General features: G+C 37.6%; 4 protein-coding genes across 4 annotated transcripts; 2 read left to right on the top strand and 2 right to left on the bottom strand.

Annotated features, from left to right (window-relative positions):
* Nucleotides 1–124: 124 nt before the first annotated feature.
* On the bottom strand, nucleotides 125–7,256 carry LOC106649888 (protein BCL9 homolog). Its single transcript, XM_014367611.2, has 7 exons — nucleotides 5,782–7,256; nucleotides 5,454–5,683; nucleotides 5,103–5,382; nucleotides 4,657–5,009; nucleotides 4,023–4,581; nucleotides 3,176–3,365; nucleotides 125–3,101 (listed from the first exon to the last, which is right to left on the bottom strand). Exons 1-7 carry the CDS (start codon nucleotides 6,089–6,091, stop codon nucleotides 1,187–1,189), a joined length of 3,837 nt encoding a protein of 1,278 aa, XP_014223097.1. The 5' UTR covers nucleotides 6,092–7,256; the 3' UTR covers nucleotides 125–1,186.
* A 3,387-nt stretch (nucleotides 7,257–10,643) lies between these two features.
* Nucleotides 10,644–13,441, top strand: LOC106649803 (puff-specific protein Bx42). The gene is made up of 2 exons (XM_014367432.2): nucleotides 10,644–10,882; nucleotides 11,733–13,441. The coding sequence occupies exons 1-2, from the start codon at nucleotides 10,866–10,868 to the stop codon at nucleotides 13,342–13,344; spliced, it is 1,629 nt and encodes a 542-aa protein (XP_014222918.2). The 5' UTR covers nucleotides 10,644–10,865; the 3' UTR covers nucleotides 13,345–13,441.
* A 329-nt stretch (nucleotides 13,442–13,770) lies between these two features.
* LOC106649745 (putative methyltransferase C9orf114 homolog) lies at nucleotides 13,771–14,997 on the top strand. The gene is made up of 4 exons (XM_014367335.1): nucleotides 13,771–13,846; nucleotides 13,964–14,358; nucleotides 14,520–14,888; nucleotides 14,944–14,997. The coding sequence occupies exons 1-4, from the start codon at nucleotides 13,771–13,773 to the stop codon at nucleotides 14,995–14,997; spliced, it is 894 nt and encodes a 297-aa protein (XP_014222821.1).
* Nucleotides 14,998–15,217: 220 nt separating this feature from the next.
* LOC106649873 (ribulose-phosphate 3-epimerase) lies at nucleotides 15,218–16,697 on the bottom strand. The gene is made up of 5 exons (XM_014367574.2): nucleotides 16,555–16,697; nucleotides 16,078–16,318; nucleotides 15,900–16,007; nucleotides 15,607–15,828; nucleotides 15,218–15,356 (listed from the first exon to the last, which is right to left on the bottom strand). Exons 1-5 carry the CDS (start codon nucleotides 16,683–16,685, stop codon nucleotides 15,246–15,248), a joined length of 813 nt encoding a protein of 270 aa, XP_014223060.1. The 5' UTR covers nucleotides 16,686–16,697; the 3' UTR covers nucleotides 15,218–15,245.
* Between the last annotated feature and the right edge of the window lie 97 nt (nucleotides 16,698–16,794).

Genomic DNA, 16,794 nt, shown 5'->3' with positions numbered 1-16,794 from the left:
GGTACACATATATATACTTTTTTTTAAATTTTGCGTTATATAATAATATATATATTTTTTTTATTACAAAAAAAAATATATATATGTAAATAATTCTTATGTGTCACAGATATTTACATTATGCTTTCAAGTTCGTTTTATTTAAGTATATGAGCATCAGACAAAAAGACACGAGATGACCTTTTAAATGAAGGCTTTAACAAAACCGCATTTCTTAAAAAATGTTAACTTCGGTAGTTACCACTTTATAGGCGTGCTTCTTGTTAATAATAATCTAAAAACGCAAATAATTGTGTAAATTTTCAACACGTTATTTTTCATTAAAATGAAATTTTGTTTTTAATTTGAAATTTAATTCCTCAATGTTTTTTGACGATTGCCAAGAGCTTTTCGACAGCTCACGATTTTTTTATTATACTATATCATCCATAGCGCGAGTGAGTATACTTCTTGTGCGCGTTGAGCGACATTGCGAAAGCCCAAATTCCTCTTAATCTATATGTACAGAAAACGTCAACTTTTACTATAAAGTATCTTTACAATTTTTCAAATATTCGAATTTTTCAATTATTCATTTTCATTCTCTCATGTACACTTACAATAAATAATCTCAAGTACAATCACTAGTTTTGCTTCATTTTCTTCGTTCCATGTTATTTTTAACTAACGTCTAGTAAAAATTTCCGTCCATTCAGGAAGCACCTCAGTTTTCATGCGGAACTTTCTCTTTACAGACATTAGCTGTACCGATCGTCGCAACGTAAAAATTAAACTTATTTATGTAGTAATAAATAAAAACGCAAAACTTTCGAGGTGCTTTGACAAAAGTCACATATCGAAGTATTACGCGTCAGTAGAGAAGTGCCTTTCGATCAAAAAGTTCTTAATCACGATATGAAAGATGCGTCTGTGTTTACAAATAAATTAAACATCGTCGTAATGAAATAAAAATATTTTACAGTATCGTGCTAAATTGCAAACACTTCTTTTCGATCGATGGGCACTTATCCACAGCAACGAGTTGTGAGCAACTGTAATTGACTCTATTTATGCAACACAATCACATGGATTTAGATGAAACGTTTCGTAAGGAGAACCAGCGACTACCGAACTCGTAGGCCTCTGCACAAGTGATTCATCAGCAAAACGTAACTCACAATAACAATGGCAACACTTCAACTAGTGCTTATTTCGGCATGAAAAATTGCTGCTGCTGGTTATGCATAGATCCTGGATGTCCGGAACCAGGTCCCGGTCCACCCTGCGGTCCGTTACTGGCCCCTCTAGTTCCTGTAGCATACAACTGCTGCTGAAAATTATGGAACTGCTGTGCATAATTTGGATCAGACATGTTAGGTCCACCTCCTATAAAAGGACTATTTTTGAAATTCGCTACAGGTCCAGCTCCTGCACCCATACTTGGGGGAAGAGGCTGTGTAGCATCAGGTGGCACAGGACCCATCTGACCCATTGGGTTTTGGTGTTGGAGTTTAGGACCTCCATACATCCCTGACGCTGAGTTGCCTGATTGTGGCCCAGGTCCCATCATGTCAGGATTGAACAATTTGTCCTGATCCATGGGATTACCTGGAAAAACTCCTCCGCCACCCATATGTTGCATTCGCATAAGATTCGGTTGCTGACGTATTTGCGGCCTCATGCCAGGATGCATTCCTGGAGCCGGACCGCCCATTCCTCCAGGACCAACTGGTCCTAATTGTTGGCCACCAGGTCCAGATCCACCACCCATACTTCCTGGAGGACCTTGTGGCATACTTCCATTAGGAAAATATGGTAAATTAACATTAGGTGAATTCATTTTATTTTCCATGTTGTTCATTGGATTTGGAAATCGTGGTAGAAAATCTAAGCTCGGCGGCCCTCTCGGGGGATGTCCAATGTTTGGCCTTGCAGGCAGATACTGAATTGTATTGGGTGCACTAGGCTTGACCTGAATATTTGCTCCATTATAAGGACCATGATGCATGTTATGCTGTCCAGAACCACCCATCATACCGGAACCTGGACCAGGTCCTCCAGCATAGCCAGCTCCAGGCACATTGACATTCATATTCACATTTCCGTGCATATTAGATCCTGGAGGTCCACCCATCATTCCATGAGGTCCCATACCCATAGAACCCATTTGGCTCATTTTATTTTGCATTCCTGGGCTGCCAGTATGTGAAGTTGGACTATAACTGGTCGCAGGACCGCCTAGTCCCATATTTATATTTGTTACATCGCTTAGTTCTCCACTAGGACCAGGTCCAGGTCCAGGGCCACTTGGTCCAGGACCCATGTGACAGCTTCCATTCAATTCATTTTGTTGCATTTGCTGAGGCATCATGTGCATGTTATGTGGAGGCTGATTGAATGACATCATTCCATGATGGTTGGCACCGTGCATCACCGAGTTTTCATTGTTGAGTGCACTATTATTCGTAGTATTCGTGAGTTGTTGACTCATTTGTGCAAGAGAACTAATGGGATCGAAGTTATTACTAGACATCGATCCAAAACCACCCATCCTGTTGCCAATATTGTTTGGATTCAAAGGAATATTATCATTCGTTTGATTCACATTTAAAGGAGCTCTGGGAGGACAAGCATAAGATACATTATTGCCTGGACCAGCCATTGATGGCATCATATTGTTTGGAATATTGCTTTGAGTTGTTGGACCAATATTTGAAACGTTTTGCTGTAGTTGTTGCTGTTGAAGCTCTTTCGACGTCGGTGATGTATCAATTTTGGTGTTGGGAGATGCAGGTACAGTTCGAGGAGGGCCCATACCCATATCTGCAAGGGCGGCATTATGTGATGCAGGGCTGCTTTGAGCACTGGTATTTTTGTTGCCAGTTTTGGTAGTATCAATATTAGGCGTATGTGGTGCTACACTTCCTGGCGTGTGAGGTGTATGGGGCGTATGTGGACTATGGCCGAAACCCCTATTTGAGCCAGGACTTGCTCCTTCTGATTGAGATGCATAAGGGTTATTATTGTTTCCACCATTACCAGATCCAACTCCAGAACCATCAATGTTCCCACCAGATAACATTCTATTATTCATTTCAGAATTGATATTGCCCGAATGATTTCTAAAAGTCAAATTAATTTTTTTTAAAGTGTACTTAATAATATAAATAGAATTGTGATTTATGTTGGTACTTACGTAGGCATGCTACTTCCGTCTTTAACAGTAGTGTTAGGTTGTTTTTGTATCGTTAATTCTTGCCCTTCAAAAGTCGTTAAGTACGATATTTGTTGGGGGCTTGGAACAGGCATCAATTCTTTAGGTCCATTTGGATTACCAGCTGGTTTTTGTGGTGCCATGGATGGTAATGATCGAAACATTCCATCAACTAAAGGCAATAAATTATGAAATAATTAGTTAAAAATGGTTCTTAACAGTAATTGTTTTAATGATTCTAATACATTTTTGTAACATTTAAATATTAAATCCTCATTAATTTTTAAAAATATAACAGTACTAAGTAATTATGCTCTTTGATTATTATTTACTTATTACTTTATTGTTTTATTCCTGGGACAAGGGGGTACAACCACATACAGCTCCAAAGCAAATTACAGAAATTAAGTGAAATTTAATTTTTATCGATATGAAGAATTGCAATATGAACCAAAGGCGAGCAGCTCGGAAAATTATTGAATAAGTTTATATAAATTAGTTGCCTACTAGCATTTTACACGTTTTCCAAATGATATTTATTGGGAAACGAATTTTAAATTGATGTATCGAAGAACACCAAAATTTGTAGTTCTGTATAGGGGTAGAGTGATAATGTTCTTTTTAAAAAATATTGTATTCAATTTTTTTTCCATGCTGTACAATTTTAACTGCAGGAGTATGGGGGCAAAACCTATAGTTATTCAAGATAAATGCGCTACGCACTTTCAGAAGTCGACATCAAAATTCACATTGTTTTGGCAATTTTATGAATTTACTTTAATACTTCAAAATTGAGCAAGTAAGAAGAACAATAATAAAAAAGACTTACTGCTAGAAGATTGATTCGTTGGAAAATCAAGTGAGCTTGAATCTTTTTGAGGTGTTCCTGAAGGACTAGGAGCAGTTGCAAGATGATTGTGTGATAATGGGGTTCCTGGATTACTATGATTGATTCTCGTTGGTGCTACTCCAGCTGGTGAATCTTGACTGGTTGGACTTTGACCTTGCAAATGAGTTCCAGAAACTCCTGTAGACGACCTTTGACTACCAGGGGCTTGAGTTGTAGCAGATCCCCCACTACCTAGTTGGAATTGTCTATTGCAATCTGCAGGTGAATTTAGAGCTGAACTTGCTCTTGGGGATGGAAGTGACAAATTGCTGGTGGGGTTATTAGGAGACACTGGATTTGGACTCTGAATAGCAATTGGCACACTGGCTGATCGTGTAGTTTGATGATAAGGTGGTGGTGGTCCTTGACTTCGTGGTCCTCCTGGGGGTCCAACAATAGGGCCGCTATTTGTTATATTTCCACTTACACTATTTGGACCACCAACTATACCACCACCGCCAATATTTCTAATAGGCATTCCTGGACTTCTAAGATTTGTCTAAACAATGATTAAGAAATATTTAATTGCAGCTATTACTAATAAATATAAAAAAATGTAATTATCAAAACAAACTTTGTGGCTTTGAAGGGGTTGTGATTTTTGCCAATCTTGTGGTGGGTATTGATTTTGACCACTAACAGGTGGTAAATTGTTCATTGGATTTGGACCCGTTAGATTTTGCGCATTATTCCCTTGTGTTGACTCCATTTGCATTCCTCCATTTCCTCCCATTAACATCTCACCAAGTTTGTTAAGAGCATTAAGTTGCTCTTGTCGATGCTGCCGTTGTTCAGGAGTTAAATTTTCATCTGGAACTTTAACTCCTGCCAAAGAAGGTTGCACTAGTCTTCCTGATCCTGGACTCGTATTACCAATTAAATTGGTATTTGGATCTATCGTTGGACCACCAATAGGTTGGGCATTAGCTAAGAAAATAATTTACATGTTTTACAAAATGATTTTGAATAAATTAATAAATAAATTCAACATCTTTTAAAGCAATCATTGCATGTAAATACCTGCACTACTGGGAGAATTGGGCACAGGGCAAGGCACATTAATATTTGTATTATCTACTGCTGATTCAGGGTTTCCTATTGGATTATTGCCATTAATATTCTGGATATTAGATTGTTCATTCCAGAAAGCAGGATCAGATGATTCTAATCCTAATATATCTGGTGGTGCTTCATTGGCAAATGGTAAGTTTGAATTAATACCTTTTCGTTTGGAAGAATTAAAATTATTAATCCATTGATTTTGATTTTGCCTGAAGTTTATCATCTTATTGGGTAGTTTCTGTAAAAAAAATCGTACATTTGCAAATAATTTATAATAAAATATCTCATTCCAAAGAAGTTTTATATTACCTCCAAATACTTCTTAGTATTAGGCTGTGCCATATGATAAGCAATTATTGTATTGAATTGCCCTTGCATAACCATTTCTGCACCTTTATTAGCCATTTGTGTTGAAAAAACAAATATTTGACTTTGTTGCTGCATGTATTGAGCTTCACTGGTGTTAGAAACTCCAGATATTGGTTTATTTACATTCATCATCTGTGGGTTGATGTGGGTAGCATGTACTGCAATGGCTCCTATAGATTTAAATTTGTTTCAAATAAATAGTACTCTTTGTATATTAGAATAATTTCAATATTCATAATAAAGATAGAGCAAATGTAGTTCTACTAACCTGGCACAGGTTCAGACTTGATATAGGCTTCAGCCTCTGCTTTGATCGAATTGAGTATGTTTTGTTCACTAGGTGTACCATTTTGATTATCATCGCTAATAGAGGTTTTAGATGCTGACGATTCTGTTATACTGGGAGGTTCTAATAATGCATCTTGCAAACAATCTGTGGATAAATTCTCAGAGAGAACTTCTTCAGGATTCGCTATGGCTGTTTCATCTTTTAATTTGGTTCGCTTGGCATTAGGCTCCTCTTTAGCAATAGCTGGGGAAACGCAGCTAGGCTCACTAGACTTTTTCTCAGTCTTCATCTTTGCAGGTACTAACGAAGCAGCAGTTGAAGCAGTAACAGGAGTCAGCAACAACAGTAACAGATAAATGACAATTGTTCAAGCATGTTAGAGTTTAAAACAACAACACTTGACGTAAATCTGCGAACACTGCAGTTGGACAAAAAAATCCACTAAGAATCGTTGAATAACGATGGGGATTAGATCCCTGGAGGAGTCGCAGCATGGAGCGTCATGCACTCAGCTGTGACGCTAGCGCCCGGGTAGCTATTTGACCGTGTAGACAGACGATAGGGGCAAACGACGAGAGATTAGATCTGTTGCAGAAATAGGCCCACGAGGTAAGCGTCAACGCACTGAACAGTCAACATGAGTTAGACACAAAATGTGCCGCGAACTAGCAGCGAGCACGCACGTCGTAGAAGACAAGAGCGTATGTATGCGCGGATGCTGCTTTTTTATAAAACGTGCGCATCCGAGCGCCGACAAGAGTCTTTGCAGCGAGGAGAAGCAGAAACCGCTGAAGTAGTTTGTTTTTCGAGCTGGGAGCTGGATCGGGTCGTCTGCGGGTAGCCCAGCATCATCGACATAAGTAGCAGTAGCAGTAGGTAGCAGTCGTGGGTGCTGATACGGAATAGCAGCAGCAGGAACAGCAGCAGGAGCTACGGCGGCGGCAGCAGCAGCGGCAGCGGTAGCAGCAACAACTATAATGCATGCACAAGTTGATCGGAGTTTAGCACAGAGAAAGAGAGAGAGTATCAACACTAGCACTGGCCACTGGACGAAAGTCGAGAAAGAGAGCGGCACTATGGGTCGAAACGGTCGGGTTCGATTGCACTAGGCCTCGCACTCGCGATTTTCCACGCTGGGTTAGGAGTCTCGTTACATACGCGAGCGAATGTTCTGTGTATATACACGGTTCTAACGATATAGTTGCGGGCGCGAGAGGGAAAGCGCACTCTGGAGCCTCGAAGAAGCAGAGGCAGCGCGAAACGACTGAACGGCGTATACGCTGGTGTGCCACCAACACACGTATCTCGCGAGAGCTGCTGCTGCTGCTGCTGCTGCGAAAGCGAGACGGAGATAGTAGCGAGCGCAGATCTCTCGATTGCGCGTAGTAGTCGCAATTCCACTCACCGACACCAACACGCGCAAGCCAGTGTATGCAGCCACGACTACAGAGTACAGAGACGACGGTCGACGGATTGTATGTAGTTGCGCGCTTACACACACACACATCGATGCAGCAGCAAGCACGCATGCATGAGGACACTTACGGTGCCAAAGCTGAGTAGTGCGAGCGAATGTTTGCGAGAGATGCCACACTCACACTTTCACACGTATACGCGGCATCTATCTCTTACTTTCCTATAGGGCGCTCTGGCATGGCCTGCTGTGTGTACATAGGCGCTACTCGGAGTAGCTCGGAAGATTAGAGAAACACAGGAGACGCGGGCGCACCGAGTCCAAGAAGAATCGCCTCTTTCGTGTGCCCGCAACTCCGCATGCTATCTATTGCCCATAGCCTCCGTTTGCTATCTTATATACATATATTATGGTTCAACCAAAGTGTCAGGTGTCAGGTGGCAAAATGAACAAAACTCACTTGAAAGTTAATGATTGATTAATTTTAATTAACAAAGGTAGAAGAATAACAGTGAAAGTAATAAAAGGCTGGTTCGCAGCTTGCTGCCTTATCTCAGAGCGTCTGCCGCTTGCGGCCTTGCTCATCGCTCGCTCGAGCCTATCTCACCGTCGCGTATGCCGTCGGGCCTGAGGCCACCGCGCGAGGCGCCACTGGCGGGCAGCGCGTGCAACGCGTACACACACACATACGTGCGAGCTGAGGCTGTGTTATGCGAATCCATAACACATATATGCGAGCGGTCAGACTCAGAAATGGCTTTATGCGTATACATATACTTGCTCGCATGTGTGCTCTCACGTGTATTTGTGAGGCATAAGTAAGTATTGGTGTGCGTGCGATGGCACTGGCACCAAACTAGTTAGTTTCGTTCGAGAGGTGAGAATGATGAAGTCCGCTCGATGATTCGGCCAGAGAGAGAGAGAGTATGTATGCAAGGTAGAGAGAGAGAGACAGAGAGATCGCACGCAGGGGGGTCAGCAGCAGCTCGAGGAGGGGAGCACAAGGTGCCGCTGGTGGCGCTGCTCCTCGCTGATAATTTCGATACATATTCTCACCCTTGCCCCTCACCAAAGTCGCTCTGTGGCTGTCGCTCGTCGGACGCCATTATGTAGAGGGTATACCTATACATGTATAACACAGCCTGCAGCCGCAGCTTATATTATATGTGTCTCGCGGGCCGCCTGCTGCTACTGCCGTTTCCTGCTGCTCCCTCTCTTCCTCCCTCTTTTATACGTTTCTCACTTACTGAATGCTCGCCACACTGAATTCATCCACTGCATCTTATAGGCACCATATATAGACTATAAAAGAGCCATGCCTCGTACTACCCAATTCCGTACAAAAGAATTACCTATTGTACTTTCATTGCACGTTACGCATATACGTGTAAGAAATCCCGATTCATTTAGAAAACTTGCCGTAATATGCGCCGAATTGATGCTGCGTGCATGTCACACGTCGAGATTCGAGTCGAGATGCCTCGCGCGAACAAGATTCAGAGCGGGCGGGAGGTTCGCGCGGCGAATTAACATACGTATCGCTCTGCAAAAAAGATGAAAAGCATGGAATGACTCTGCCCCTGTGAAAATAACTATGTCAACCTGAAGTATGGAATGTTTCGTTTGCTCATTTTTTATGTAATACCGCGTCTCGATAGCTACGGTTCTCCTGCGCTCCTTTTCTCTCTCTCTCTCTCTTTTTATCCTACATACCACCTCTCGATAGCTAAGGTTCTCCGCGCTCCTTTTCTCTCTCTCTCTCCTTGGTTCGTTTCGTCCCTCGCATCCCGCGAACGTCGCCAACTTTAACCTGTTTACGCATTCATTCGATGTACGTTTTTGTCACCATCCTACTATAGCGTGTATGTCTATACACATACAAAAAATATATGACAACAAACACTTTTGCTCTTTCTTTCACATTTGCTCTTTCTTTCGCGTTTACTCTTTTTTTCACGTTTACTTTTTCTTAGGAATTCGAACTTTGAATGATATAATGTATATGATTTGAATACCTCGATTTACGAATCAACGCGATTTTCATCACAGAACATTCAAAAAATTTTAATTACCAAATAATCTTTCCATGCTGATCGATTATCACAATTAAGCTTCTAGTTTTGGGAGATCAATGCCAAGCATATCTTTGTCGTTTGATCCATATAATGCGTTAATGTATATTTTGGTAGATGTTTGAGAGTGATTGAAATCGACTATTTGCCAAAGATACTACTACTTGCTATAGAGAACGTCAAAAAGACTTATAGGGTAAATCTGTTAGTACCCTACTACATTTCACTTCTATATATATTATTTTGTCGTAAAAAATTCATAGCTGAACTTGAAAATTATCAAATGAGAAATTGGGCTACCCAGTAAAATGGTCAGTCCCCTGCAATAAACCATGAAATGTTCATTTAAGCTTTTATTTAATTTAAGAACGACCACACATATGCTTCCTTATTAATGATTTTTTGAAAAATATCTTCAGTTTTTTAAAGTGAAACTTTTTTGGGCACGTTCATGGATATGCGGGGAGGGAACACTTAAAAATCGCACGATGACGTGCGTGACGCACTATCATCGTGTATCGGTACACTCGAATCGGATTCAATATGTATTTGCGGGAGATTGAATTGAAAAATGCCCTCAAATTATAATAAATTAAACAAATTGGTAAATTAAAAATTAATACAAATGAAAAATAAATTTACTTTAAAATTCAAGTAAAAAATCAATAGGCAGCTGTTTAAGAACGGAAGCTATTATGTATTTAAGTTTGAACTAATAGTTTTGATTTCTTCCTTGTAAAAATGCATGATATATATTCTTGTGTTTCATATTATTATCTACACAATATTACACGCTACGCTACAATTTTGTTGCTCAAATTTGATAGTTTATAGATTTGAAAATACCAATTGACTATTGTAACGTTCATTTTTTCTAAAACAGATTATATGGAGCATTATACAAAACTAGTTACTGTAATTTTTAAATGTTTTTATTTAGTTTTATGAGAATCCGTTGACTCATTTTAAATATTATAAGTTTGTATTTTTTTTAATATGAAAATAAAATTTTTTCGAATGACATTAGTTTTTCAATATGTGATTCTTTCGAATATAATAAATATTTTGATTAAAACGATAAAAATTGTTGTCCTCGAAATATTTACACCTTTGTTGATATAATTGAGATGAAATAAATAAAACATAAAATTAAATTATCGTTTTGAATCAGATACTTGTTTTTGCCATTTTTTAAATCGAATTGATTGAAATTGCAACAGTCAAAATTACTTTTTTTAAATGCCACCGCCAGAGATAGTACAGACTTTCGCCACTAGAGTGCAGTTGCGAACATTAGCTGACTGTCTTAAACTCTGCGCCTGCGCAATGACGTTCGTTAGTCACCGCCGACAAGTGCGGTGCAGCATGAAAGAGCCCAGCTCATATCAGTTTACAAAGACTAGTCAGTAGCCGCTCCACCAACACCCGACCATCATCGGACTGACGCAGTGAGCTTAACAGTGTGCAGTACTACGCCACACCAGACGTGTCTCAGTCGCTCCACAGTGATCGACAAATTAGCTGTTGCTTTTATTATTGACAAGTTACTATATTAAGCAGCACTTATTAAAGCAAAAATGTCTTCTTTATCAAGGTAAATATTGTTCTTTAGTTTTACACATACCTTTTTTAGTTTAAATGGAGAGAAAAATGAAACATTGATGATTGTGCTTCATGTCATTTTGATTGAAATCAAATTATTTTTATAAACTGATACTGTTATTTTTTTGTTAACCTTCTATTGGGTTCTCATTGGGAGTCTTTTATTTTTATTATTATCTAATTTTTCATGCATCTATGTTACAATTTTTAAGGTTATGTTAAATGTTTCTAACGGTAATAGGGTTATAGACTAACTTATGGACTTATTTTTCATTGAGTAATATTGATTGAAAGTAAATTATTTTTACAAACTATATAGGGTAAAACACCTATTACTGTGCCCAAGACATAACCTTCAATTCCCTATTACTGAACATTTGATTACATGTTAAAATCCAGTAATATGGAGAGGCACAGTAATAGGTGTTTCACCCTAATTGCTGGTAAGATTTCATTAAAATCTTTTATTAATTCTTAATCACAACCCATAGTCAATGTGAATCATCACACTGAATTATTAAAATAAATTAAAAAAGTTTAGACAAAACTCCTAACTATATAGCAACTTTCTTAGTGAATTTCAAAAATTATTTTATTGATCAAATATCAAAACTTACGTGATCTTTAAGAAAGCTGTTAGTATGACGAGATAAAGCAAATCGACTTGTTCTCAGTTCTCATAAAGATCTTATGTATTTAGTAATTTTTCAAATTTAAAGAAGCTGCAAATCTTTATAAAGTATGTATTATAATATAAAGTAATTAAAAAGCAGTTCTCAAAAGAATTATTATAGTCTGATGTGAATAGATCTATTTTTTTACTCTAAATTTTTTCTTTTCAGTTTTTTGCCTCCTCCTACCCAAGTTACATGGGACAAAGATGATGAAGCAAGAGAGGCGAAGCTACGTCAAAGACCAGTTTCTGCCTTAGTAAAAGCTTGCATTTCTGCTCCACCCTATGGGGAACGCAAAAACTGGATACCACGCAATGAAGAAGATTATGGCGATGGTGGTGCTTTTCCAGAAATTCACGTCGCACAGTATCCCTTGGGGATGGGAATGAAAGGGAAGGATAGTTCGAGTAACGCTTTAGCCATTCAACTTGATGCTAGAGGAAAGGTCAAGTATGACCTTATAGCCAGACAGGGTCATGCCAAAGACAAAAAAGTCTACAGCACGTTGAAGGATTTAATTCCCATGGAAATTCATGCTGAAGATGACCCAAGTTTACAAAAGCCAAGTGCAGAAGAAGTAGAAGAATCTACAGAAGCTACGAAAAATGCCCTTGAAAAAATAATCAGCAATAAAATTGCTGCAGCTATGCCAGTAAGACGGGCTGAAAAATTGGGTCCAGCGCAGTACATCAGATACACACCATCTCAACAAGGCCAATCTTTTAACTCAGGAGCAAAGCAAAGAGTAATTAGAATGGTTGAGGCACAAGTAGACCCAATGGAACCACCAAAATTCAAAATTAACAAGAAGATTCCTCGAGGACCACCTTCACCTCCAGCCCCAGTTATGCACTCACCAACAAGAAAAGTTACCGTAAAAGAGCAAAAGGAATGGAAAATACCTCCTTGCATTAGTAACTGGAAAAATGCTAAAGGATATACCATCCCCCTTGACAAGCGTCTGGCTGCAGATGGTCGTGGACTTCAGCAAGTTCACATAAATGAGAACTTTGCCAAATTAGCAGAGGCTCTTTACATTGCGGACCGAAAGGCCAGAGAAGCTGTTGAGACTAGGGCTCAACTTGAGAAGAAATTGGCTCAAAAAGAAAAAGAGAAAAAAGAAGATCATTTGAGGCAGTTAGCTGAAAAAGCTAGAAATGAGCGAGCTGGATTAAAAACAGCAGCAAATCTAGATAAAAACGAGGAGATTTTAGAAAGAGAACAGTTGAGACAGGAAAGGCACAAAGAACGCACACGTGATCGAAATCTAGCTCGTGCTGCACCTGATAGGCGATCGCGCCTACAACGTGAAAGGGAGAGAGATGTTAGTGAACAAATTGCTTTAGGTTTGCCAGCAAAGAATGTAAATCTCACTGGTGATGCCTCGTTTGATCAGAGGCTCTTTAATACGCAGAAAGGAATGGACAGTGGTTATGCTCATGATGATGAGTATAATGTATATGACAAACCATGGAGGGATCAAAACTCTCTCGCAAATCATTTATATAGACCAAGCAAAAATTTGGATCAAGATAATTATGGAGCAGATCTTGAGAAATTGAAATCTACAAGCAGATTTGTTCCAGACAAAGAATTTAGTGGAACAGATAGAACTGGAAGTGCTAGATCTGGACCAGTTCAGTTTGAAAAAGAAGAAGAAGATCCATTTGGTTTGAGCAAATTTTTAAAACAAGCCAAAGGAGCCAGTAGTAGTGGAACTTCTTCTAAAAGGAAAGATGATGATAGAGATAAACGAGATAGTAAAAAAAGAAAACATTAGAAATAAAATTATAGTATAACTTGATCGTACTTTACTAATTTAAGTATATTATATTTACTAATTTAAGTATATTATAAAATCGGCAATAAGATTTTAATGTAAATATTTATAAAATAATTGAATAAAAAAAATTATTTTCATAAGTCTGTTCTATTTCATTTTTTTACCTTAATTGAAATTTCTAGTAATTTAGTTTTTATTGCATCCCAGTCGAAATGACTTTTCTATATAGTAAACAAAAAAATGAATAATCTGTCTAAGACCGAGAATAGATGAAGAAAAACAAGCAGTGTTACTAACCGGTAAATATATACTGTCGGTCAAATGCCTGTCAAGAATAATTCATATGTCAGTCGTCAGAACGATCTCGAGATCAGTGCACGTCGCTCGGGTTACCACGTGGGTTCATTCCGTAAATAAATCGCCATGCAGCCGGCAAAATTGAAAAAACCACCACCTGGTAAAACGTGGAAAGAAGTTAACAAAGAACGTAGGGAAAAACGTAAACAAAAGAACGAAGAACAATTGGTGAAAAAAGCGCGTGTCGAGGAAGAAATTAAAAAAAAGGAAGAAGAAAAAAAAATAAATGAGGTTAAAAAAGTTTCTACTTTGAGCATAGCTTTACCAGGATCAATTTTGGATAATGCTCAATCACCCGAATTGAGAGCTTATCTAGCTGGTCAAATTGCAAGAGCTGCCTGTATTTATAAAATTGATGAAGTCATAGTTTATGATGATAAGGGTGAAATTACCGAAGTGGAAAGAAAAAAAATGAAGAGGGATTGTACCCTAGGAGATGCAAGGCCTTGTTGCTTGCAATTAGGTAGAATACTTCAATATCTTGAATGTCCACAATATTTGAGGAAACATCTTTTCCCCATTCATAAAGATCTCCAGTATGCAGGACTTTTGAACCCTTTAGATGCTCCTCATCATCTCAGACAACAAGATGTATATATTTATAGAGAAGGAGTGATTACTAATAAACCTGTAAAAGCTGGAAAAGGATCTATGGTAATTACATGTGAATAATTCATTTTTAAATTATTTCATGCTTCATGATTGAAAAATTAGAAAATTTTTTAATTATTAAATAATTATTTATTTTACATCCAATATTATTTAAAATAAATATTTCTTCAATGAGACTAGTATTAAAATTTGTAACTTTATAGGTATATGTTGGACTACAAAACGATGTAAGAGTTGATGAAGTTTTGACAAGTGGTACACGAGTAACAGTGAAAATTCCAACTGAACAAGAGGATCCCAAGAAACCCCATGGAATCATTGTTTCTGCTGCAGTACCTAGAGCAGATACTGGAATTTACTGGGGATATTCAGTAAGACTAGCAGCCAATCTGAGTGAAGTTTTTGCCAAATGTCCTTATCGAGATGGCTATGAAATGTCCATTGGAACTTCGGACAAAGGAACACCAGTTGACAGTATAGCTCCAAAAAGTATAAAATACAAACATGCCTTAATAGTATTTGGAGGTTTGTCCGGTATTGAGAGTGCTGTTAAAGTTGATCCAAACATTAATGTAGATGATGCATCACTTGTATTTAACATGTATTTAAATACATGTCCTCTACAAGGATCAAGAACTATTAGAACAGAAGAAGCTATTTTGGTCACTCTTGCTGAATTGAGGACAAAGTTCAATCCAGAAGTTCCACCTCCGGATAATGCACAATTTAATCACGATCCAGAGCATTTGAATATTGACATTGAAAAAAAAACAAATTTGATACACGAAAACTTTTCTCAAAATAATTCTGAAGATTTTGAACCTAATGATTTTGAAAATTCAAATTGAAATGATTTTCAATTATCCAAAAAGAGTTTTTCGTAATAATATAGTTTATTTTGATATTTCAATCAAAAATAATAAATTTATTTAACATTTTTCCAAAACGTTATTTACAACAGATTTCATATTTTGAATAACTTTGGCAGAATCATTAGAATTTATTATTGCTGTACCAGATACAATCATATTAGCACCAGCCTGAAAAAAATGTATATATTATTTCATTCATTGTAAAACATTATCATCAATTAATTAAAACTAACAGAATGTGTTATACAAGTATTTTTGTACATATATAGAATTTTATGTTTTTTGACATTATAAACTGTTAAATTTTTAAATAAAATTAAATACAGTTTTAATATCATTAAGTTTACTCTTTATAATCCTTTCCTAAAAGTCTACTTAAATCTATCAAATGAGTGTATTCATGAAAAAAATTAATTACCTTTGCGCAAGCATCAATAGTATTTGGACCAACTCCGCCATCCACTTCAATATCAATATCTGGATAGTTTTCTCTTAACCAAGATACTTTTGGCATCATATTATCCATAAATTTTTGACCTCCCAAGCCTGGTTCAACTGTCATAACTAACACCATATCAGCTAAATCTATATAATCGGTGACAACTGAAACAGGTGTTCCAGGTTTCAAAGCTACACCTACCTTAGAAATAAAAAGGAAATAAAAAACCAAAGAATTTTATTTGAATTAATTTAATTCATAAATTTACTTACTTTCATACCAGCTTCTCTTACTTTACGACAGACCAATGAAACATTTGCTACAGGTTCTACATGAAAAGTAAATTGATCGGCTCCAGCATCTGCCATTTGTTCAATCCACTAGAATATTAAATTTGAATATTTAATTTATTTCTAAAACAAAGAATCAAAATAATAAATTTCATCTCACCGTTTCAGGCTCAGCAACCATCATATGTGTTTCAAAAAATGCATCCTTGATTTTCGATCTCAGACACTTGACCTCTTGTGATCCTAGAACTGTTCGTGGGACAAACTTGCCATCCATCACATCCAAATGAAGATAATCGGCACCATCATCCAACAATTTTTGCGTTACTTCAGCCAATCTTGATTGGTCCGCATTAAGGATAGATGGTCCTATTTTTGCTGTTACTTTACCCGGCATTTTTCTAATATTATGAAGAAATATCAAGAATAAAACTAAATGAAGCTCAAAAAATACTTAATATATATCAATATTTTTCTTTAAGATTGTAGCAAAGTTGTTAAGTCAAAAAACTGTTATTCTGCGTAGTATTGAGTTCTGTTAGTATTGAGTCTGATTGCCAACACAAGCAACGTCGCAACTTAATAACTCCCACCATGAACGTCTCGATAGATTATGAAATATCTTTCAACTACTCACATTATAGCGACTATTATTTTATGCAATTCTCTGAACTGTGAACTTTGAGTGGAGCCGGGATACACTAGTCTCGTTCTTAACCAGTGACATGTGTCGGCAGCACTGCATTCTATATGTTTCTCATAGCTCATTGGCTCGTGCGAGGCACACCGAAATTTGCGTTGAACAGTGAACTGTGAACTGCATATCGTCTGCTAGTTTTCGTGTATGTCAGCTAATGTGTTAGTTCATAAAAACGAC

The sequence above is a fragment of the Trichogramma pretiosum genome, unplaced genomic scaffold (assembly GCF_000599845.2).
Source record: "Trichogramma pretiosum strain Unisexual culture from Peru unplaced genomic scaffold, Tpre_2.0 scaffold60, whole genome shotgun sequence".
In the NCBI taxonomy this organism is placed as follows: domain Eukaryota; kingdom Metazoa; phylum Arthropoda; class Insecta; order Hymenoptera; family Trichogrammatidae; genus Trichogramma; species Trichogramma pretiosum.
The sequence above is the reverse complement of the archived record's forward strand: the minus strand, read 5'-3'. Positions and strand labels throughout refer to the sequence as shown.